Source organism: Sceloporus undulatus, chromosome 2 (genome assembly GCF_019175285.1).
Source record: "Sceloporus undulatus isolate JIND9_A2432 ecotype Alabama chromosome 2, SceUnd_v1.1, whole genome shotgun sequence".
NCBI lineage: Eukaryota > Metazoa > Chordata > Lepidosauria > Squamata > Phrynosomatidae > Sceloporus > Sceloporus undulatus.
This window is the reverse complement of record NC_056523.1, coordinates 228,423,733-228,447,796: the sequence shown is the minus strand read 5'-3', so window position 1 is coordinate 228,447,796 and position 24,064 is coordinate 228,423,733. Positions and strand designations below refer to the sequence as shown.

Genomic DNA, 24,064 nt, shown 5'->3' with positions numbered 1-24,064 from the left:
AAGAACGGCAAAAAATAAAGTGATCCCTTAAGATGTGATTCAAAAAAGGGAACACACTCTACCAGTAGGGAGTGCTTATGCACAAGTATGTTAGCATTGGGGTTTCCAGTGGGATCATGGATAAAAACCCACTGAATAGAGGTTTCTTATTTGGGATCAAGACTTGAAGTCCTTTAAAAACACAAAAGGGGTGGTGAAGATATGCCCAGCCCATGTTCCACAACGACCTCTCTTTCAAATGCAGCAAAACAGAAGAAAACATTGTTTAAAGTTAAGGCACAGCCCTGGGACCAAAGACCTGCGACTTTTAATTTAATATATCTATGTATTTTATAATTTTTCTCAACTCTTCTATAAACAAACTCTAAGGTGATATAGGATATATTACAGGAGAGGGAAAATGTACAAAGGGAATATGTATACACAATATTCATTCTCTCACCAAGAGTTTCCAAATATAGCAACCCCACCCTGGCAAGGATGATGTTATAATAAGAACTTATAATTTACAAGTAACATTACAGTATATACTGTATTTTCTGGCGTATACTTTTTAACCCAGGAAAATCTTCTCAAAAGTTGGGGGTCGTCTTATACGCCGTGTGTCATCTTATAGGGCAGGTGCTGAAACTTCTGAGCCGGACTGAAGAATCTGTGGTCTCCGCATATGGTGGGGTGAGCTCAAAAACGGCCGCGCCCACATCCCCACCGTATGCGACAATCATATGAAAGCAGCTACCGCTTTGATAGTCCTGGAGACAGGGAGGGCTGGGCAGGCAGGGAGAGCTGATCAATCCAAGCAGGCTTTGTATACAACAAGGTTTCCTGCTAAGTACCTGGATGTCATTTGAATTAAAATTACCATATTGAAATAAAATCTCATGGTTTTTTAATTTTTATTTGGTGTGCGTTGGAAGAGGGGTAGTCTTATATGGTGAGTATATCCCAAACTCTATATTTTAACTGGAAAAACTGGGGGTCGTCTTATATGCCTAGTCGTCTTATACGCCAGAAAATACGGTACATTACAATAAATACGTGGTTGTAAACAGAGGCAAACAAGACTTATTACAAGTAAGGTCATTTGGTGAGAAAAATATGCATGGCATGAATAAATAAATAAATAAATGCATTTAAAAAGAATTGTCAAAGTGTTCTTTAAAATTCATTCCAAAGTTTTTTTAAAAAATAAAACCTTATGAATGTAATTTGTTCTCCCTATAATGTCTGATAGCAATGGGGAAGAAGGGGGGGGGGGGACAATGACATAAAACCAGAAAAAATAAATAAAACAAATACAGCATTTACTGAGAACAGTAACTTGCAAGCTGAAGTGTGAATACAAATTCAGGTTCCTCTCTTTTTGTCACTCCCTCCTTTTCTCTGTATTGTAACCCATTTGCTGCATTTTTCTTATGGCAAACACACACACACAATATGTAAAATCACTTTCAACAGTATTTTTTTTCCCAAAAGCAGTGTGCAATGCTAAAGCACATGTTGGCAATAGGAAAAAAAAAGAAGATTGTACAGTGCATTCAATCCCTGGCAGACAAGTTCTAAATTTAGAAGAGGATGGTCTGCCCAAGCGTCTAGTAATAATAATAATAATAAAATTTATTTATGTTTCCCCGCCTCTCCCAGTGGATCGAAGCGATGTTACAGACTAATGCTGACTGTGTTTGGAAATCACACCTTCAGCCTTCAGTCCTAATCCTTATGTGATAGTAAGGACAATGTGTTTTGTACATGCTCAGAGACCATTTACTTCTAACAATTGCAGGAAACCCAGAGCGTTGAAAACAGGTTTCCACAGGATACAGAAAAGATGAGGGATTCTCTCAAGGGTGGAATTGAACGCAACTAAGATGTGGCCAATAACTCACATGGCTGAAAAGCTCATTCGTGAGACCAAGATAGTTGTGCAAGGCCAAGAAGGTGACTCTCTGTAGGCGCACCATGATGATCTGAAATGGGAAGAAACAACAGCAGAAGATTATCTAGAGCTGAATCAGTAAGCAGAGATTTGCATGGCAGTAGGGGCATGACTGATGCCCATTAAAATGTTTAACACTAGAAGGAAAGCCCTTCTCCCCCAGTCTTTCAATTTCCACAAAAATTTCTTGTACACATGAGTCCATCATAACTAGTTCCTCAAAGAGCTGGCTTTGCTTTAAAGTCTATCGGCTATTTTGTCCAGAATAACAAAATCTGAGGTTACTTGTTACAGAAGAATAACACAGGCCTTAGAAGACCTGCTCTCCAATAACCTCCTATTCTTCTTCATCACATCCTTGACACAGATGAGAGGAGGCATTTCTCACATTACCAGAAAAACTGAGCCCCATATTTCCACACTGGATCAGCCAATACTAGCAAATTCCCTTGAAAATGTTGCAGAGAAAATGCAGCTGATCCCATTTGTAAAGTAAGGAAACCAAGGAAGTTTGCATTATTTTATCCCCCCACCCCGTAATTCCTGCAAGCCACAGGAAGAAGCAAGTTCCTACACCACTCTCCCATCACTGGAAGTTCTGCCACTGCAGATGTTTAAAATACATTCCAAACAAATGCTATAGTTGTGGCATGAGGGATAAACCAATTCATGCAGAAGTAGCAAAACAGGGGTGGTGAGAGGACAGAGATGACAGTATGGAAATGCAGTCTCTGAGTGGGATTGGCAGGGACTCACCTGTACCACACGGACAAGGCTTTCAGGGTACTTCTCAAAGACAGCTGAGAAGGCTTCTACAGGAAGACACAACACTGTGGAGTCCTCAGCCACCCGTGCAGACACTGTCCGGTATGGCCTTTGGTGGCCCTGTCAGAAAGACATCCAAGAGATCTAAACAGTCTACAGAACCTTCTGTATCCCACGGACATTGTTGATGTGAGTGGTAAGACACCTTATTCACCACAGAGGATGTCCCATTCTCAGAACCAGGTAGTTATCCCACACCTACTGCATAGGGCCAACCAGATGCTTTACTCTTGGTAAAACCCACCCAGTTCCAGCTCCAAAGGAACTGGCCGAACCCAAAGGGTGCTCAACAGTGGCTCTTCTTCATTTTGGAGAGAAGTGACCAGTGGGGTGCCACAGGGTTTTGTTCTGGGCCCAGTGCTATCCAACATCTTTATTAACAACTTGGAGAAAAGAATACAGGGCATGCTCATCAAATTTGCAGATTACACCAAATTAGGAGGAGTAGCTAATACCCCAGAGGACAGGATCAAAATTCAAAATTACCTTAATAGATTAGAAAGCGGGCCAAAACTAACAAATTGAACTTCTACAGGGAGAAATGTAAGGTATTGCACTTAGGACAAAAAAATAAAAATAAATGCACAGATATAGGATGGAGGGCACCTGGCTGAAAGAGACTACATGTGAAAGGGATCTGGGAGTCCTAGTAGACCACAAGTTGACCATGAGTCAACAGTATGATGTGGCAGCTAAAAGGCCAATTTGATTTTAGGCTCCATCAATAGAAGTATAGTGTAAAGATCAAGGGAAGTAACAGTGCCACTCTACTCTGCTTTGGTCAGGCCTCATATGGAATACTGTGTCCAGTTCTGGGCACCACAATTCAAAAAAGATGTTGACAAACTGGAGCGTGTTCAGAAGACGGCAACCAAAGTGGTGAAAGGACTGGAAACCATAAAACCCTATGAGAAGAGACTTAGGGAGTTGGTATGTTTAACCTGGAGAAGAGACGGTTAAGGGGTGATATGACTGACCTGTTTAAGTATTTAAAGAGGTGTCATATTGAGGATAGAGCAACCTTGTTTTCTGCTGGTCCAGAGCAATGGATGCAAGCCACAGGGAAAAAAATTCCACCTAAACATTAGAAGGAACTCCTGACAGTAAGAGCTTTTTGTCAGGAGTTCACACTCCCATGGTAGATTTTCTTCTTTTGGAAGTTTTTAAACAGAGGTTGGATGACCATCTGTCGGGGATGCTTTGATTGTGGTTCCTGCATGGCAGGAGTTTGGACTAGATGGCCCTTGGAGTCTCTTCATACTCTATGATTCTATGATATGGGGTGTGTTGGTTTAAGAGGCACCTAAACTAAGATCTATAAAGACTGAGATACCTGGAATGCAGGAAGCTGGTAGAGAAAAAAGAGATGTGACAAGGGACAAAGGGGAAATTTGTTTGGTTCATATTTTAACATAAATGTTCCTATTTTACACACCCCAAAGGTATATGAGAACTGAAATGAACAAGTTGCTCCCCTGTAACAGTGTTTCTTCTAGTGGTCATCTGCGAATTCACACAAATGGGTTATTATGCCCTTTTTGGCCTCCAAGTAGCGTACAAACAGCCGCTCGGAGCGCCTCAAAACCGAAGTGCTGTCAAGGTAAAAGGCTAATGCCCTCTGCACGTCCAAGTCATGGAGCTGGCGCTCGGTGTCGGTGGTTGGGTTGGCCGCAGTCAGAGTTGGAGTGGCGGTTGGTCCCAAGTCTGCTAGGAGGACCTTTATGGCAAGATTTTGCCACTGGGGAGGCAGATCTGGCCCATCCCAAGTCCTGTTCGGTATGAGAGGACTTGGAAGATTTATGTTTGTCTTCATGCTTCCTCTTGGAAGTTTTTGGAGCGTCTGCTGACAAATCTTTTCCTGATCCCAGGGATTTCTCGCTGGGGACCACTGAGGTGGAAGGTTTCGTGGCCGGCTCTGCGGAGGGAACTACGGCTGAGGATGCAGCAGACGATAGAGAGGGTTGAAAGACCTTCTCATAAAGGGAAGCCTTCAATTTCTGATTACGGTTTTTTAGGGCCTGTGAAGTCATGACCTTACAATCCCTTGGGATATGTGTTTCCCTAGGCAAAGGACACATTTGTCATGTCCGTCTGACATGGGGATCTTGACCCCGCATTTGGCCCACCTTTTGAAAGAGGCCTTGGGCGAAAAGGGGGTAGTGAGAAATACCATAGTCAAACCGCTGGATTGGTAACAAGGTCCGTGGATGATCCGTAAGAGTGGTCAAGAACAGTAGCGTTGGTCAAAGTCCAGAGATATCAATTTGAAAAGGCCAATAGCAAGGTAAACCAAGCTAGTAAAGTTCCTCGAGCTGCTTAGCACAGCAGAATGAAGGAACTGGAGAAGAGCGGGACCATTAGAGGATATATATGGGGTGGGCGGAGCTACCGCCCAAAAGTTGCAGAAAGTTGTAAAACTAACTTTTGCCCAGAGATTCTAGAGCTGTTCGAGCATTGCTGCGCAGGCACACAATAACCCATTTGTGTGATTCGCAAAGACCACGAAGAAGAAGCAATTATCCTCCAGTATTCCCATTTCTCTGAGTTTTTCAACACAGTTCTGCAATTTTAAAAATGCATGTGTTGCAGAAAAGTACACAGAAAAATGCATTATATTAGGATTAAAAGGCTGCAAAACTGTATCTACATGAAAAAATATCAATACAAATGTATTTATTATGGGAATTGCAAATAAAAATATATAATATTTTTATGCTGACTTTTCAAAACATAAATGGATGTGTAACATTATAATGTTAAAGTAATACTGAAAATGCAGGAGAAATTGAAAAACTGACAGATTCATCCATAACAAGTTGGATACTTAGTAGGATCCTACCGTAATAACATCCAGGATGCTGAGAAGACTGTGCACGCTGTCCCCCGGAAAAACCTCCTTCACCAGAGTCTCTTTCCCATCCTAAATCACACACACGAAGACGTACGAGTCATGATGAGAATCACCCATAGTGTCCAAAGGAAAATACCCTTTCTCACCCCAACCCTGGCCTTTGAGCAAAAAAACACCATCATGGCCTCCCATGGAAGCCTTGCTGAAATGTTTGGGATATGAACACAACCATCAAAGTGGTCTTATCCCATCTTGTTCATTTCAGCAGGTCTGCTGCAAGATGCCCAAGCTATATAGGCCCTGCCCTAGGGAATGAGCAGAAGCAATTAGTGCAACCACATACAGAATGTTTGGCACTGACCTACTGAATTCTTCCTCCAACAACACTCACCTGTTCAGATAGGTAGAGCTCCAGCTTTCCATCTTGGACCACATAGATGCTGGTATCTGGCTGACCTGGCCGAAAGACATACTCTCCTTGCTGGCACTGTTGGAAGGTCATGTGTTTGCACAGCTCTAGGAATAAGGGCTTCTCAAAGTGCCCCAACACACTGGAAAAGAGAGAGGGAAAAAGAAGAGGACACCATCACCACAACTGCCACATTAATATATAGAACAGTGATGGTGAACCTTTTTGAGGCCGAGTGCCCAAATTGCAACCCCAAACCCACTTATTTATTGCAAAGTGCCATGTCCCTATGGCTTTCTAGTAACAAACTCTGGCAAACTCTATGCTGGGACGATGGCACATGTGCCCACAAAGAGGACTCTGAGTGCCACCTCTGGGACGCGTGCCATCACTGATATAGAAAGATACATTCCACATGTTCTTTTTGGGGAGGAAAAGATTTCCCCCCTGGAATGGTCACAGAACCCATGAGGGTAAGAGCAGTAGGAATACCAGAAAGTTGGACACCTAGCATCTCTATTGTACACACCACCACTTAAAAAATTGCATTGCTTTCTATTGTTATACTTTGTTATAGGGAACTTTAGAGAATCATTTGATTGAAAATCAGGATATAAACTTTAAAATAAACATCAGTTTGGTATTTTTCACACTTGTGTGGTTTTTCTGTCATACTTTATTATTTGTACTACTTTGTTATGGTAGCATCTGTAAAAGGCTAAGAAAGTTGTTTTTTAAAAACCTCTTTTATTTTTTCATACACACCACACCAACTGAGTTGTCAAGTTCCAAATAAAATCAAAACTCAAGTTATACTGAATCTATCTATAGAGTGATTAGGCCTGTGTATCTCTCGTCTTTTCCTGTCTTCTTATATTCACTTACCAATGCAATGAAACCTGGGAAACATGCTAAATTTACTTGGGAGCTATATGTTAATGATGACTGATTCCAAAAATGATTAACTTTAATATCCACATTAGCTGAAAATCTGTCTCATATTAACTCAAGAAATCATATAAATTAAGACAGGTGTAAGTGATCTTTAAAAAACAGTGGGAGGTAAGAAGTCCTTTGGACCTAGATACTTAAAGTCCTTTAATTATCTGGAATGTCTGGTGATATATTGACAGCACATTGCTAAGAAAATATTGCATGTTTGCTTTACTGGCCAAGATCTACTTAAAACATATTTAGTATATGGATTTTTTTTTTATTCTTCTCTTTCTGATATTCAGAGTTGTTTGTTGTTGCTTATGAAGTCAAAATGTACCAACTAATTCCACACATTAGAGGGGGATATTAGCAAGTTCAGGGGAATATTAAAGTTTATAGAAGCACATTAAAACTTTAGGGGAGACCACCATGCAGACACAAAATAGCACAGGGAAAACTGAGCACACAATGGCACGTTACAGACCGCCCAAAACGGGCGGTCTGCTGCCGCCACCATTTGTGGCGCAGAGGAGCCCCAGCATCCAAACCGTGGGGCTCCCCAGCATCACAAAAAAGAAGCGCCAAAATGGTGCTTTTTTTCGCAGTATGGTTATGACGCTGCAAGGTGCCAATGGCGCACTCCTGCGTCATTTGTGCTGCACGACGTGCAGACGCAACACATCCGCTACATCAAGATGACGGCGCCCAGGTGGAACGGGCGCCACCATTTTGTGCGGGCTCTGCGCATATTAGGGTTAGGGGCTTCAGGAAGTGACGCCCCTTTTTAACCCTAGTATGCACGGAACATGTACTATAGGCCCTGCAGAACGGGCCTAAGTTGTTACAGAATGCTCATCGTCTTGGGGTGTGAATAGGATGGAGAACCAGAAGGTAGAGGAATGGAATGGCATATCATGGGCAGGAATGCTCCACAATGAAACATTTTGTTGTAGTTCCCACTTGTTTTCTCTAATTTTAATTATGTGTGTGCTTCATGATCTGATATATTAAGTCCTTTCACAAAATGTTTCTTTGGAAAATTCAAAGCAATAGCTTTGTGTTGGAGCTCCTAACTGGAGGCAAGAGGCATCAGGTTCACTCCATGGTATTTCAAGGTTGGATTGGGAAAGACTGCGGTCTAAAAATCTTGGCGAATGATTGCCAATCTATATAGAGAGTCTGTAGATAATATTGAGCTAGGCAGACCAATGGTCTGAATTAATGACCTATGCTCCTATATGTAGCCTTCAAGGTCTTATCGTAAGAACTGCTTTACTGGTTTTCCATGTTTCAAGATAGTAATGGAGCAGAGACAGAGAAAGGGTACAGGGAAAGTCTGGATGTCTCTTACTTGGCCCCGAGCCTTTGTACATTTCATACTAACCTATGTATCAGAGAGAATATCCATATGGTGAGGGACATGCCAATCAATCAAAGATTAGATCTAGAATCAAATTTGCTCTTCTTTTAGTTTTATTCACTGTTTATTAATTTCTCTTCCAGGACAAAAGTGATTTTGTATTTCGAACAAAAGCTTGGAAAAGTTACTTTTCGATTGCTAAATCCCCAGCCAACAAAATGATTTTTCCAAGCTCTGGTTTGAACAGCAGCAGTACTGGTACAGAGATCAGTGAACATAAGCTCTTCTGAGTCAATGGGCCTATCTAGTCAAGCATTCTCATTTAACCCTCTCCCTAATGTTTCAGGGGAGTCCACAAGCAGGACATGAATGCAACAGCACCCTCCCATGCATGCTTCCCAGCAAGTGGAATACAGAAGCATAGATGAGAAACTCACCTCTTTCAATATATCAGCATTTCCTTCTCCTTTCCAGGCTGTCTGTGCATTTTTATGTGAACAATTTAAAAATGTAAAATTAAAATATATGAAACTGTCATACTTTGAGACTTCCGGGGAAATGGCGGAATGACCAGTTGCAAGCCACAGAAGCTGGTGGTAAGCGACACGACTCACGGGCTGATTAGCCATTTAATCAATGAACTTTCTTGACAGAAAGCAGGCTAAAATATCCCCCCAATAAAGGGGATCAGGGCAGAGCCCAGCGGGGTCCCTGGATAGAGGATTAATCCAGATTCTCCCTGGCACAACTGGGGGGGATTGGAGAAAAACCTCAAAGGGGACAAGGGCTGACTGCAGCTGTGAGTTGTGGCTGAAACCACATAAGAATGACCGCCACAGCAAAGCTCTGCTAAGAATTTCTCCTTCACAGGGAAAGGGAAAATGTTTAAATAGAGAAAGAAAGGTCCTCGGGAAAAATACCTCATCAGAAGACTTAGAACTTTTCAGAAAGGGATCAAAATTAACGAGACGAGACTGCGGTAGAGGGAAAGCTGAATAAAGAAGAAAATTAACTGGCCATTTGAAAGAAAGAAACCGGAGGGAAAAAATGAAGAGGTGGGGGGATAAAAACGGACTGGAGAGATGTAGAGGCTAATGAGGAAGAAGGAGTGAAGGAGAATGGCAGACTGGGAGGAGTAGGAATGAGAGAGAGAGAGAGAGAGAGAGAGATAGTGGTGGTCCCAGACGAGAAGCAAACATTAAGCGTGGGGAAAAGCAGATGTTGGTGAATGAAGAGTTGTGGACCAGAATAAGAAGTAGATGAGAAGGAGAGTCACCAACCAGGACGAGAAGCAGACAAAAACGAGGAAGAGAAGCAGACGGAGGAGTTGGATTTGGATTTTTGGAGGAGAATTTGCCTTCTCAGTCAGACAGCAGTGGAGCCTCAACAAACTACAAATCCCATTGTTCCATAGCATGGAAACAGCAAGATTACCAATGTCCTCTTTTTCTGGGGTATATCTTACATTTCAGTCTTCTGTCCAGGAGGAATTCCAAAAATGTCCTCCCTTTTGAGTATCATTAAGAAGCATGAATTTATAGTTATATGAGGGGTTTCAGCTTTTACTTGGTCATGTCATCCATTTTACTTGAAAGCCCTACATTTTGCAGTGCCTTGTCCTCCTTTGCGGTTAGGACAGCTGGTCACCATGGGAGCCAAAGGCAGCTGAAGTGGTGTCAAACTGCAGCCCTGGTCCTTTCACCTGGTGACTCTACTGATTTTCTTCTCTTTCTTGTGACACCCTTTTCTGCCCCTTGGGTGAAGATTTTTAGTTTTTAGGGGTCATAGATGGACCACTACTACCCCATAAATTCATGGGGATGGGATCCAGATTTTTCCATGAATGAATAATGCTTCCAGCGTGCAATAGGAATATGTGTGCATTAGTCTCCATTCCAAATATCACAGCAATAAAAAAGTCTTTAACCTGTAAAAATCTAATTGGCTTTTTGACTAATTCTCAGTACTATGACAAAAGATTAGAACCTAAGTTTTATGTCATGTTTAGCTTTAACAAATGAAACAGCGGAAATCAAGGAGTGAAAATAATTATGAAGCGCTACAGGAGTGCCAAAATATTTCTTGCCTAGGGTGGCAAAATACCTAGAGCCAGTCCTGAATATACCACAAACTTATAAGAGATGCCATGTTCCTCAATATCAGAATAGAAAGCAAGAGCTGGGAAACTATCCTTCTCTGGCTGCAGCCATGATTACCTTACTTCTTACATTCCAGAAAAGAGTTCAGAACTTGAAAACAGGATCTAGACTCTTTGCAGAGGAAAAGCAGCCCCTATTCTGTTATAGTGCCAAGGCACCTTCTGCAGCTTCCTTCTGTGTACATCCAGACCCTGAAACGAGATTACATGAACCCCTGGCAAATACTCACCGTACATTTTTCAGCATGTAGAGTACCTCAGAGGGGAGGTGTGAGTTGGCCACATCAAATTCTGTGAGATCAGCTTCCAGGACAGAGGGGGGTGGCTCCTTCAGCTGAAGGGTTGGCAGCTCTTTCTTGATGCGCAGGATCCTGAATACAGAGAGAAAAGATTGAGATCCCTCAGTCAAGAAAGTAGGATCCACTTGCTCAAACCAAAGAGGGAGCAAAAGCAAGTTCTCCCTCACTTACCCAAGAAAATAAGCAGCCAATAGGCAGTTTTTATTCCACTTTGGTTTGGGTTTGTGAAAATGCATCAATTTTACAGGTGAATGGGTATATTTCTGAACAGCAGAGCATCTAGTCCAGCCACAAACCTTGAACATATCTAATATTTCAATTCTAAAGTGGCAGTTAGCCTTTGGGGCTCTTTCAGACTAGACAATTATTGCACTATGATACCACCTTAACTGCCACAGTAACATCCCATGGAATCCTGGGGCTTGTAGTTTTGTGAGGCACAAAAGGTTTTTTGGCTGAGAATTCTAAATGCTCCTTTCTAAACTGCAAATCCCAGGATTCCATAGGATGCTGCCATGGCAGCTAAAGTGAAAGCATCCCAGCAGTCAAGTAATCAGACTCTTCCCCTATGTATGGGCTGCTTTAGAAAGGTGGTTGCAGAATCCCCTCCCCTTGGAAGTTTTAGGCAACTGATGGGGCTTGTTTATACCCAGGTGAGTTTGCCTCCTCCCTACAGGAATTGTCTAGGACACCATAGTCTCGCTTCGAAGGCCTCCTTTCTCAGTGGGGCTTTACAGTGTCCTTTACAGAACCTAAACCCCCTGTTCTGGGCTCAGCTCAGGCTCCTCAGTATTCCAAGTGCATTGTCAAAAAATTACTCTTAATTCCTTAACAATAGGGTTTCCCATCCCATCCCCCATAGCAACGTATCTCCTCACTTTTTAGCAATATTTAGCATTTTGAGCTTCTTCTTCATGCGTGGCCGAGAAGCAGACATGGTGGTGTCTACAAGGGAGGATGTGGATTGAGAAACCTGCCAAGAGAGTGGATATGGTTAGTAGAAGGCCCATGGTGTAAATCTTAAAATATGGGAAGATTCCTTGTCACTTCAGCACACCTCTTGTTATGTACATTCACTGGCCAAGACCAGGGCACCTCACAGCTGTAGGCTCATCTTATTAATTAATTTATAAATATTAAATTACATTTTCTTTAACAATTTTACATTTCTGCATTAGCCACAAATATCATTTCAGAAGGGTGGAATAGTTTCCTGTTCCCCTGCAGAACATGGCTTTGGAAGATGATCTTACAGCTGTTGAGGCGTCCTAGTCCTGACCAGTGAATGTATATAATAAGAGGTGTGCTGGAGTTACAGGGAATCAAGTAGCAAGGAAAAAGCATAGCACTTAATGTGCTAATCCAGCAATGATACTGTAAACCTAACCATCATTTACAAAGACTAAAAATGGCCTAAAACAAATTAGAACACTGAGAAAACGTTAATAATACAGACTGCCCTCTGTATCTGCGGACTTGCCATCTATGGATTCAACAATCTGTGGAAGGCAAGCCCGCGTTGTCCCCAATGGTGGCGTATGCACGTGGCCACACTACCATTAGGGACAGCTCTTGTTGTCCCCAGTGGTGGCGTGTGCACCTGGCTGTGCTGCCATTAGGAACAAGAAGTCCTGTTGTCCCTAAAGGTAGCCTGGCCACATGCACATGCCACCACTGGGGACAATGAGGACTGTCCTTAATGGCGGTGCAGCCATGTGCACATACCACCATTGGGAACAATGCAGACTCGAACATTCATGGATTTTTGTATCCATGGGGGCGGGGGGTCTGGAACCCCTGCAGATACGGAGGGCCAACTGTATTGCCATTTAGTGATTAAAACAACCTTTTTATATGTTTGACAAAAAAAATCAATGAATGGGCAAGCATATTAATTTTTTGATAATTATTTCAAGGTGTACCTTGAAATACTGGGTGGGGGGGAGTGGGAGTGGGGAGACAGTCAGATAGAAGTCCCTTTCTGCCTGGGGACAAATTCTCAACAGAATCTTAAATCCTAAAGAGGGAGCCAAAAGGGACTGGGGTTTAACTCTTTGAGGTTTTTATGTCCAACAAAGGTAAAACATTTTTTGGCTTGAAACAGGCAGGCCAAATAATGCAGATTCTGGCCACTTTGGGGGCATGGTGTTTAGATAACACCCCCCCCCCCAAAGGGGCCGGAAGCCAAACCAAGGGCCCAAACAGACAGGCCAAAATAAAACTGCTTTGGGTCACTTTGGAGGTATGCTGTTTAAATGATACACACATCTTAAAAGGCCAGAAACTGTGCCAAAGCTGTGCTCTGGTCCTTAGGGCTGGAGCATGGGTTTGGCGCAGCTTCTGGCCTCTTAGGACACATGCATCATTTAAACAGCATACCTTCAAAGTGACCCAAAGCAGCTTTATTCTGGCCTTTTTGGGCCCCAAAGCAGCAAAAGCCAGACTATATCTGCTCCAGCGGTTGCCTGTTTGCGACCATGGCGGCAGGCCACTTTGAGAGCAGGCCATGCGATCACCTCAGTCTCGAGTCAATCAGGGCTGGAGCGGCCTCTGACCACTCTTTTGGCCCATCTGTTTCGCCCCTTTAAAAAATCAAGACTGCATTTGACATGTTTTACTTAAATAGCAATAAAAGATTTTCAAGAACAACAACAAAGTGACTTCTTGAGAAATGTAATGTTTTCTGCCAAAGAATGGGGCAGGCAGCCTCGCACAAGACACAGACAACCTGGATCTCAAAGAAGGATTCTTTTCATGTTGCTAATAGAGTTTAAATTTTATTTCATGGACTGAAATCTTAACTGACAACAACTATAACAGCACAATAGTTCTGTATCTCCAACATCATCTTTTTTCTTTCGCCTGTTTGATTTTCAACACTGCCTGATGAAAAAGCCAGCGGAGCTTCAAAATCTTGCATTGTGTATTTTGTGTGTTTGGTTGTCACAATAAAGGCATTGCTATTTTGTGGATTTCAGATGTTACTATACTCAGTCTCAGCCACTGTACAGAACTCTTTCATGATATCCAATATAGACTCTACGAAATGCAGGCAAGCTGCAGGGCACATAAAATCTGTCTCACTGCATTATAGAGTGGTCAAGTAATTTATCTGAATGGAGGGCTGAGGACCCTAGCTCCAGTGTTTACCCTCTGTGCTCTTGCCTTCTCATTACCTTGCGCATGATCTTCCGCCCATAGAACAGCACTTTGTCTCGTTTGCGGAATCGATACTTGGGTTGTTCCTGAGCCTGAACTTCTGAGAGGAAAGTGGGACAGAAATAATAAGGTGAGGAAACCAGCGGGCCTGGACAAAATCTGCCTCTCTCTCTCTCACACACACACACACCAAGCTGCTAAGATCTGACAAGTTCCCAACACCAAAGAGTAACTTACTCTGAAGGCGAAACCGTCGGATCAACACCAGGATCAAAGCAGCAACAAGAAGCACAGAAAGTCCAACTCCTATTACAACACTCAATACCTGTAGGTAAGAGGTAGAACCAGGTTAATGTGCAGTCCACAAACAACAAGAAACTCATCTGCTTTACTGGAGGAACATTCAGAACAGCATCCTCCCATTGTGCAAATTTTTTGAAAGACAAGTGTTTAAGCCTACAAAACCCTAAATCCTCTAGCCAGTATAGGGATTCTGGGAGATTGTAATCAAAAATGTCACTTTCCCCAGTTTGTCCCCTGGGGAGAGACACAAGTCAAGAGGGCCTGCTTTTCTGAGTTTATGCAACTATCAGAAGATCCTACGGAGGAACAAAGCTGGGGTTGCCTAAGCAGGGGAGGGAAGTAAAGGATAGCTTACCAGACCTACAAGAAAATAAGCCTCCTGAAGTTGGGCATAGCCTCCTCTCTGGTGTGAGCAATAATGGGGTAGGAGGTGTTTGCTGCTTGTTGCAAAACTGATCCTTGGAACTGAGCAGAGAATGGCAGAAAAGAGCAGTTGGAAAGTGAGACGTTTTCAGGACAAATTAAATACAGCTTGCATCGAGTGGATCCAGCATGCACTAGGGCTCAGAAAAATTATCTTTTTTGGACTACGACACCTGAAACACCTCAGCCAGCAGGCTCACTGGGTATGCTAGCTGGCTGATTTTGAGATCTGTAGTCCAAATAAATTAACCTGCCTAGCCTAGGAAAGAGAAAATTAAGAGGTGATATGATAGCCTTGTCTAAATATTTGAAGGGAAGTCATATTGAGGAGGGAGCAAGCTTGTTTTCTGCTGCTCCAACGAACAGGACCCGGAACAATGGATGCAAGCTCCAGGAACTCAACATTAGGAGGAACTTCCTGACAGTAAGGGCTGTTTGACAGTGGAACACACTCCGTCAAATTTTAAATAGAACTTTAAACTTTAAATAGAAGCTGGACGGCCCTTTGTCAGATGTGCTTTGAATTAGTTCCTGAATGGCAGGGGGTGGACTGGATGGCCCTTGTGGTCTCTTCCAACTCTAGAATACTATGATTCTATACCCTCCCCAAACTCTGACATGTACTGCAGTGTTATTCAATAGGCTGAGTGTAATGCTCTGTCTCTCCTAGGTGTTGATAAGCAGGCAAAGGTAAAAACTATTCTTGCTTCTCTGGGTCAGGTGATGTCCTTTTCTTTTGAACTCTTCTCTAATAAGTTGTTTAAATCTTGTCCCTACTGCCAGGGCATCATTTGAAAACATTCAGTCAGAACAACAGAGCAGAGAGATACCACTTGCCTTCAAAGGGATCTGGAAGGACAGGTTGCTTACCTGTAACCGTAGTTCTTCGAGTGGTCATCTGCGAAGCCACACAAATGGGTTATTCTGCGCCTGCACAGCAATTTCAGATCCTACTGGAATCGCTAGGGAAGACTTTTTGGCGGTATTCTGCCCACCCTCTATATAGGCTCGGTGTCTTCCCGCCCTTTCTCGGTTCAAACAGTCCGCCCGAAGAGCAGACAAGGAAGAAAGTGCAGGACACGACAGAGGGGAGGATGGGTGGGATTTGTGTGGATTAGCAGATGACCACTCAAAGAACTACAGTTACAGGTAAGCAACCTGTCCTTCTTCTTTGTGGTCTCTGCGAAGCACACAAATGGGTTAGACTGACAAGCTGAATGTCTCCCAGAGGAGGGTGTGTCCTGACAATAAATAAAGCTATTAAACCAGGAAAACAATGTGAGTGTGTCATGTAACAGTTGTCAACTAACCTTAATGAATTGCAGAAAGATGCACAGCTCTGCCAAAAGCTGCCTCACGGCGGTGTCTGCAATCAAATCTATAATGCATGATAAAGGTCAGCACTTGTGACCAGACTGCAGCCTTACAAATGCTTTCCAAGGAGATGCCAGTCAAAAAGGCAGAGGAAGTGGCTACCGCCTTGGTTGAATGAGCTCTGCTCAGTGTGTCTGCAAGCTCATTCTCCTCCCGTGGGAGGTGGATGGCTTGTAGAACAACATGTCTGGGGATGCATCGGTTCCATATCTGTAGGGTGAGATCGAGGAGGGTGAAAGATCTTGTGCCTCCTTGCTTGTTGATCACCGTCGTGTTGTAGGTGAGGAGCCAGACCACCTGGTTTCAAAGCAAGGTTTCGAAAGACTTTAGTGCTTTCTGGACCGCTAACATTTCCACGACCGTGATATGGTAGCAGCACTCTGTTGGGGACCATCTCCCACTGATGGAAAGGTCGTTGCAGTGGGCTCCCCATCCAGTGGTGGAAGCATCTGTCGTGAGCATGACCTCGGGCTGAGGAAGCAGAAAGGGCATGCCCATGCAGGCATTCCGTGGGCCAAGCCACCGATGGAGGGAGCGAGCCACCGGCCTCGGGATGGTGATCCATTTCCGTGGATGGTCACAGGGCGAATTGAAGATGGAGAGAAACCAGTATTGGAACATCAGGCACTAAGTGCCAGCCAGCCAGGATGCTGAGCTTCCCTTCTCTCCTTCTAACACCTGGACTCTGAGGAAACACCAGCAGACTGGCAGTGAGAAGGGGCGTGACCTGGAGCCTCAGGCCCCCCTCTGGAACATCAGACAGTAAGCCAGCTAAGTGCCAGCTAACCCCGGGGACATGAGGAAGCAGCTGCAGTGGGTTCTTAAGCCACCTCTCCTTCCATCTTCCTCAGTAGCTGGGACATCGGGCTAAGGCTTCCAAGCCACCCCTTCCTTTCCTGTTGGATCCTTTGTGTTTTGTGGTATTCAGGCAATGTTATCAAGTACTGTTGGCTATTATTTTTCTGCTTTTCTCATTGTCACTTTTTCTCTTGTTAATTATTGGGCACTGAATTCATTCCTTCTCATGGCTCCACGTACTTCTCCTAACCTGATCCCTATTGGTCCTCTCCCTATCTCCCAGCTTCCCTTCTTCTGCTCACTCTGAAAGCGACAGCAATTCACGATCTTTTTCTTTCTAGATCATTTAATCTTCTTGCTCCTACTGAAACTTGGCTCCCGGCCCATGATACTGCTACCTCCGCTGCCCTTTCACCCATACAAGCTGCTCTGAGGGTCGAGAAGGAAGAGTAAGAATCTTATTGTCTAATTCCTGCCAGTTTCAAGCCCTTTCTCCTCCAGCTTGCTATTAGAATCACAGAATCATAAATCGTAGAGTTGGAAGAGACCACAAGGGCCATCCAGTCCATGCCATGCAGGAAATTTCCTGCCATGCAGGAAATCTCAATCAAAGCATACTCGACAGATAGCCATCCAGCCTCTGTTTAAAGACCTCCAGGGAAGAAGACCCCACTACACTCTGACAGCCCTTACTGTCAGGAAGTTCCTCCTAATGTTGAGCTGGAATTTCTTTTCCTGTAGCTTGCATCCATTGTTCCAGGTCCTGTTTCCTCTTCAATATGACATCCCTTCAAATATTTAAACAGGGCTATCACATCACCTCTTAACCTTCTCATCTCCAGGCTAAACATCCCCAGCTCCCTAAGTCATTACTCATAGGACATGGTTTCCAGACCCTTCATCATTTTAGTCACCCTCCTTTGAACATGCTCCAGTTTCTCAATGTGCTTTTTAAATTGTGGTGCCCAGAACTGGACACAATATTCCAGGTGGGGCCTGACCAAAGCAGAATATAGCGGTACTATTACTTCTCTTGATCTAGACACTATACTTTTATTGAAGCAGCCTAAATTTGCATTGGCCTTTTTAACTGACGCATCACACTGTTGACTCATGTTCAACTTTTGGTCTACTTGGACTCCTAGATCCCTTGCACATGTAGTCTTTCAGCCAGGTGTCCCTCATCCTATATTTATGCATTTCATTTTTCCGCCCTAAGTGCAGTACCTTACATTTCTCCGTGTTGAATTTCATTTTGTTAGCTTTGGCCCAGCTTTCTAGTCTATTCAGGTCTTTTTGAATTTTGATTCTGTCCTCTGGAATATTCGCTATTCCTCCTAATTTGGTGTCATCTGCAAATCTGATAAGTACGCCCCCAATTCTGTCATCTAAGTCATTGATAAAGATGTTGAATAGCACTGGACCCAGGAAAGAGCCTTGTTTGCAAGAATGTCATGGGAAACCTTGTTAAAGGCCTTAGTGAAATCAAGATATACTATATCCACAGCATTCCCTTCATCTACCAAGCCGCTAATTTGATCAAAAAAGGTGATTAGATTAGTCTGGCATGACTTGTTTCTCTGAAATCCATGTTGACTCTTTGTGATTATGGAATTGCCTTCTAGATGTTCACAGAATCTCTGTTTAATGATCTGCTCTAGAATCTTTCCTGGTATTGATGTCAAACTAACTGGATGATAATTGTTGGGATCCTCTTTTTTCCCTTTATGAAGATGGGGACAACGTTTGCCCTCCTCCAGTCTGCTGGGACTTGTCCTGTTCTCCAGGAGTTCTCAAAGATTATTGCCAATGGCTCCGATACAACATTTGCCAGTTCTTTTAATACTCTTGGATGTAGTTCATCAGGTCCTGGAGACTTATATTCATTTAGATTAACAAGGTATTCCTGTACTATCTCTTTGCTTATTCTGTGCTGAAATTCCCCTATTCTGTCCTCTGCTCCATTATCCTGAGGTTGAGCACTCTTTTCCTTTTCTGAGAACACAGAGGCAAAGAAGGTGTTGAGTAATTCTTCCTTTTCTCTGTCTTCGGTTAGCATTTTGCCATCGTCTCCACGCAGTGGCCCTACCATTTCTTTTTTCTTCCTTTTGCTGCGGACATATCCAAAAAAGCCCTTTTTATTGTTTTTAACCTCTCTAGCAAGCCTGAGTTCATTCCGCGCTTTAGTTTTTCTGACTTTACCCCTACACAGGCCAGCTATTTGTTTGAATTCCCCTCTGGTGATTTCCCAATTTTTCCATTTCTTATACGTGTTCTGTTTAAAACAGCTCAGTTGAATGTTCCTTAGTCATCCATCCTGGTTTCTTGAGACACCTCCCCTTTTTCTTCATCTCTGGAACTGTTTAAAATTGTGCCTTCAGTATCTCCCTTTTGAGAAACTCCCATCCGTCCTGAACTCCCTTCTCTTTTAGTATTCCTGACCACGGGATCACTCCCAGTATTTCTCTAAGTTTACTGAAATCCGCTCTCCTAAAGTCTAGAATGTGTGTCTGACTATGCCTGGCTTCTCCTTTCCACTGTATAACAAACTCCAGGAATGCATGATCACTTCCACCTAATGATCCCACCACTTGCACTTCATTAACCAAGTCATCCTTGTTGGTTAGGATCTAAAATAGCTGACTCACTTGTTGATGATAAGAGGACTCTTTGCCCTTGTCCTTAGAAGACTTCTTTTTATCGGACTTGGAGCCATCTGAGGATTTTTTCTGCTTAGGGGAGGGCTGCTGCCCAGACCCTTGATCATCAGTAGCCTTGCGTTTCTTCAAAGGAGGAGAATGCGGAACCTCAGTGGTGGGTATGTCTTCGGCAGAAAAAGCCTTGGGAGTGACCTTAGAAGGAACGGGAGGCTTGAGGATTTGTGCATACAGTAAAGAACGAAGGCGCATCTCCCTGTTTTTCCTGGCCTGAGGTGTAAAGGCCTTGCATGAGGGCACGCAGGGACACTGTGACCCTCACTCAGGCAAAGGAGGCACATTCTGGCTGGGAATCCCAAAACGTGGTCAAAAGCGAAAGCGAAGGGAGCAGCAAATTCCAAGTGAGGTTCCCTGTGCTGCTTACGCAGCGGACAAAAGGAACTGAGAAAGGGCAGGAAGACACCGAGCCTATATACAGGGTGGGTGGGGCTACTGCCAAAAAGTCTTCCCTAGTGATTCTAGTAGGATCTGAAATTCCTGTGCAGGTGCAGAATAACCCATTTGTGTGCATGGCAGAGACCACGAAGAAGAACTCAAGGTAGATGGAAGAGAAAGCTAACTGTGCTCTCAGAGCCAGGCCAGCACATCACATCCAGGGAAACAAAGGCTTGTGTTGCACCTAACAAAGCAAGTATTTATGGTGAAACGGGAAGGAGTGCTCAGAGCTTTATCTCTCCTTTCCATCTAACTTTAAGGAGTTTGTTTCAATACTAAACCAGTGTCTGTTGTCATTAATGGACTAGATGAGAGTGAATAAACTGAAGCTTGAGACCAGAGGTGTTCCTAATGGATTGAAAGATCAGGAAATAAGGATTCAGTCTCTGCTACATGAAGTTGCATCCCATCCCCTGGAAATCTCCGGTTTATAACTTGGGCATAGTCCTGGACTCAGCCCTGAGCCAGGAGACTCAGATTTCATCAGTGACTAGGAGTATGTTTGCACAAATGAAACCAGTGCACCAGCTGCACCCATTCCTGGAGATGCCAGATCTGGCCAAGGAAACACATACTTTGAAACATCCTGTTAGGATTACTATAACACACTTTATATGGGGTGCCTTTGGAAACTGTTCAGAAACATCAGCAGGTCCACAATGCTGTAGCTAGACTGCTGACCAGGGCTGATTATAGGGACCATACTGAAACACCATCACTGTCTGCCAGTCCATATCTGGACACAGTTCAAAGTGCTGATTTTGACCTATATGGCTCCGATCCAGATTGTCTGAAAGTGCATATGTCCGCATATGAGACTGTCTGAGTCTTGTGATCTTCAGTGGAGGGCTTTATTTCCATTCCACTATCCTCACAGGCTTGTGTGGTGATTGTCAGGCTATAGCAAACTCAAATATCCTGGAAGTTGTTCCCAGCTTCTGTATAGCAGCGTGGCTATCTTCCAGAAAGGATGCAGGTCACCGGGAACTGTCCGACCTCACCCAGGCTTGGATGATAAACGACAGACAAGCGGAGCTCCCAAACAGTACTTATCTTTATTTACAAGTGAGCAAACCGCAAACCAATTATTCAGCGACTTTTACAGCTTTTATTATCCGACACCAAACAAGCAACTTCATTCCAACAACCCACAACCACTCACGGTAGATTCTGAGCTTATATAGACCCAATGCCATGCGGTCCTAAAACCCAGCCTCTTCCATTCATGGCTGTTACATGTTTCCTGTGCCACCCAGAAAACTGTCCCCTTGTCCAGGCAGACACATGTTTACATTACAGGCTTCCTGCACTCTGGCAGTAGAATGACCTTGTATACTCTGTGTTGCCATGCTGCACAGCTGAAGCTGATCTGTTTCTCCTCTGACTGCTAATTGTTCATGGCCACCACACATCTAAACATTTCTGTCAGCTATTAACCCCTGACAGTGATGACATGGGAGAAAGCCTTCTCAGTGGCTGTTCCTAAGCTATGGAACCCCTTCCCAAGGGAGATTCAGTTGGATCCCTCACTGCTCCCTTTGCAATGGCAGGTAAAGACCCTCTTATTAAAACAGTCCTTCAGCTTTTGACTGACTGGGCGTGCTGTATTTTTAAAATATGTAATATGAGTTTAATGTGTTTCTGATTGTTTTAATTGGATTGATTGTTCAATTGTTTTAAAAAACTTATACTACATATTGTTTTATTTTATTTTATTTTATTTTAACTTCCATTGTAAACTGTTTCAGGTCCCACACTGCGAGAAAGGTGGAACAAAATATAAATAAATAATTTTGAAATCAATTCAGATTATTTAATTCTAGCTTGTGTGTGTGTGTGTGTGTGAGAGAGAGAGAGAGAGAGAGAGAGGTGCATGCATGTCTCTGCATTTACAAACAATCTCTCAGAAATTTACCTGCTATACCAGGGATAAGCAACTGGGATCCTCCTAATGTTTTTCATCTGAAACTCCCATCAGCTCCCAGCAAACACTGCTAATGGGAAGAGATTATGGGAGCAGCAATCCAAAAATATTTGAAAAGCCTCAGTTGGAACCTCTATGTTAAGATGCAGACTGACATCAAAGATGGTTTTTTTCCAGTGCTTTTCAGCCTTTTCGTTGCTGGTGGGAACACTTGAAATTCTCTCCCCTATCAGGTCCCTAAAAGCAGGAGTTTTAGGAAGACACATCTGTTTATGCAGGTTTTGGATTCTCAAGAACATGTAACTATTCAAATAAGATGCAACTGTACTGCTTAACATGAGGGTGGGGGACAGCTTGCAGTGTCCGTTCAGCACAGCGAGAGAAGCACTTATTGGCAGAGGTACAGCAATGTGAATGAGTAGCAGTCAGCAAAGCTACACTGTAATCTCTTTAGACACTAGACATAAGAAAGGAAGGTGATCTTTCTGTACATGAAATATGGCCGAAACAAGAAAGCTAACTTTCTAGTTACATCAATGGTAAATACATACTTACTGTGATGGAGAAAGGGATGTTGCATTTTACAGTGGTACCCTGGGTTACGAAATTAATTCGTTCCGCGGCGCCCTTCGTAACCCGAAAGATTTCGCAACCCGAAAAAGCCATAGCCGCTAGCGCTAGAAGCCGCGATTTCGTGCGAAAAAGCGCCGAAAAGCACCAAAAAATTTTTTCGTAAGCCGAAAAAAAAAACGTAACCCGGAACAGTTTTTTCCTATGGAATTTTTTCGTATCCCGGAAATTTCGTAACGCGGTGCTTTCGTATCCCGGGGTACCACTGTACTTAACTATCTGTTTTACAACTCTGCCTTTAATTTAATTCTGTTTTAATGGTTTCTCCTGATTAGTGTTTTAATTGTATTCTTTTTGTATTTAATATTATTGTGACCTACCTGGGTCCCATCTTTGGGAGGAATGTGGGACAGAAGTCCAGTAAAATAAAATGAAATAAATGGAATAAGTAAAATTCAATTAACTTACTCTGCTATGGTTTCTGAAGTGTTTAACTAGCTTACTCAGAAGCTATTAAAGATTTTTATTGGATGCTTTTATACTTTATTCTTTCATTTTAATGGTTGGATTCATTTCCAGCTGCTTTGCATACAGCTGCACAGAAAAGTGGTGCAGAGAAAATGAACACAACATGTACCTGGCTAGCAGGAGCCATGGAGACTCGCAAATCAGGCATGAATGCAGCATCAATCCTAGCCTAAATCTGTTTTGAAAGTATTTGAAAAAGGTGGAGAGATGAAGCCTAGACTTCTCTTTCCAAAAGGCCAAAGGAACAGACACATTATCCGAGGACGGCATGGTCCATCTCCAGGGTCTGAAACCCAAGCCTATCCCACTAAGACGTTCTTACATTCCACCCCACCCTTTCATCATGCTGGTCTGGAGCTGATCCTTCACAAAGAGCTTGATGCACAGCTATCAGGGTTGCATTCTGCAGGGGGAGAAAAAAGCAGCAGGCACTGAGGCACAGGAGCTAGGTCAGGGCAGAATAAAAACTGCAGAACAAGGGAGGAAAATTGATGGGAGCAGAAGTCAGAAACCTATGGCCCTCCAGGTGCTGCTTGGCTTCAATGCCAACAATATCTGGAGGGCTGTTAAGTGTCTCCGTACCCACAGATTAGAGAAGGTTTATGGCACAGCAGTGCTTAAATCTGCCTCTTCTATATATCACAGTAGGGTGGCAGCAATGTAATCTAGTGTTTGGCATACTGTGGCCCCATCCAACCTTTCCTATTCTGGGCCTGACAGATGTGTTAAATTACAACTTCCATTAACCCCACCCAGTATGGCAAGTGCTAAGTAGTATAGTAGGACCACAGTATGCCAAACACTAGACCACAATACTAGCAACAGTTTCTACATTTTCATTTAGTTCATGCAAAATACTTTATTTGGACGGCAACCACACCCCATTTATTCCCAAGGCTTTGAAAAGAGGACAACTGCTTTAAAGAAATGTATAAATTAATGTTGATTGATGGAAGCTGGGATTCTCCATGGTGCAGGACAAAATGCTGAGTGGACAGCAGAGCGAGGCCCACTCAATGTCTGAGAGGGACACAGCAACACTCATGCATGGGCAAGCCC

At 43.4% G+C, this 24,064-nt stretch overlaps 1 protein-coding gene across 6 annotated transcripts in view; it reads right to left on the bottom strand.

Moving 5' to 3' along the window:
- Positions 1 to 24,064, bottom strand: part of PNPLA6 (patatin like phospholipase domain containing 6) — a 91,885-nt gene that overhangs the window by 45,243 nt on the left and 22,578 nt on the right. For 5 of the 6 annotated variants that reach the window (XM_042448354.1, XM_042448358.1, XM_042448357.1 and 2 more), the window contains exons 3-10: positions 14,171 to 14,258; positions 13,951 to 14,033; positions 11,653 to 11,747; positions 10,706 to 10,846; positions 6,004 to 6,163; positions 5,601 to 5,681; positions 2,693 to 2,821; positions 1,887 to 1,967 (exon numbers count right to left, since the gene is read on the bottom strand). In XM_042448354.1, coding sequence (XP_042304288.1) covers positions 1,887 to 1,967; positions 2,693 to 2,821; positions 5,601 to 5,681; positions 6,004 to 6,163; positions 10,706 to 10,846; positions 11,653 to 11,747; positions 13,951 to 14,033; positions 14,171 to 14,258 — 858 coding nt within the window. The remainder of the gene's footprint in view (positions 1 to 1,886; positions 1,968 to 2,692; positions 2,822 to 5,600; positions 5,682 to 6,003; positions 6,164 to 10,705; positions 10,847 to 11,652; positions 11,748 to 13,950; positions 14,034 to 14,170; positions 14,259 to 24,064) is intronic. The other variant, XM_042448355.1, reaches the window with a different exon arrangement.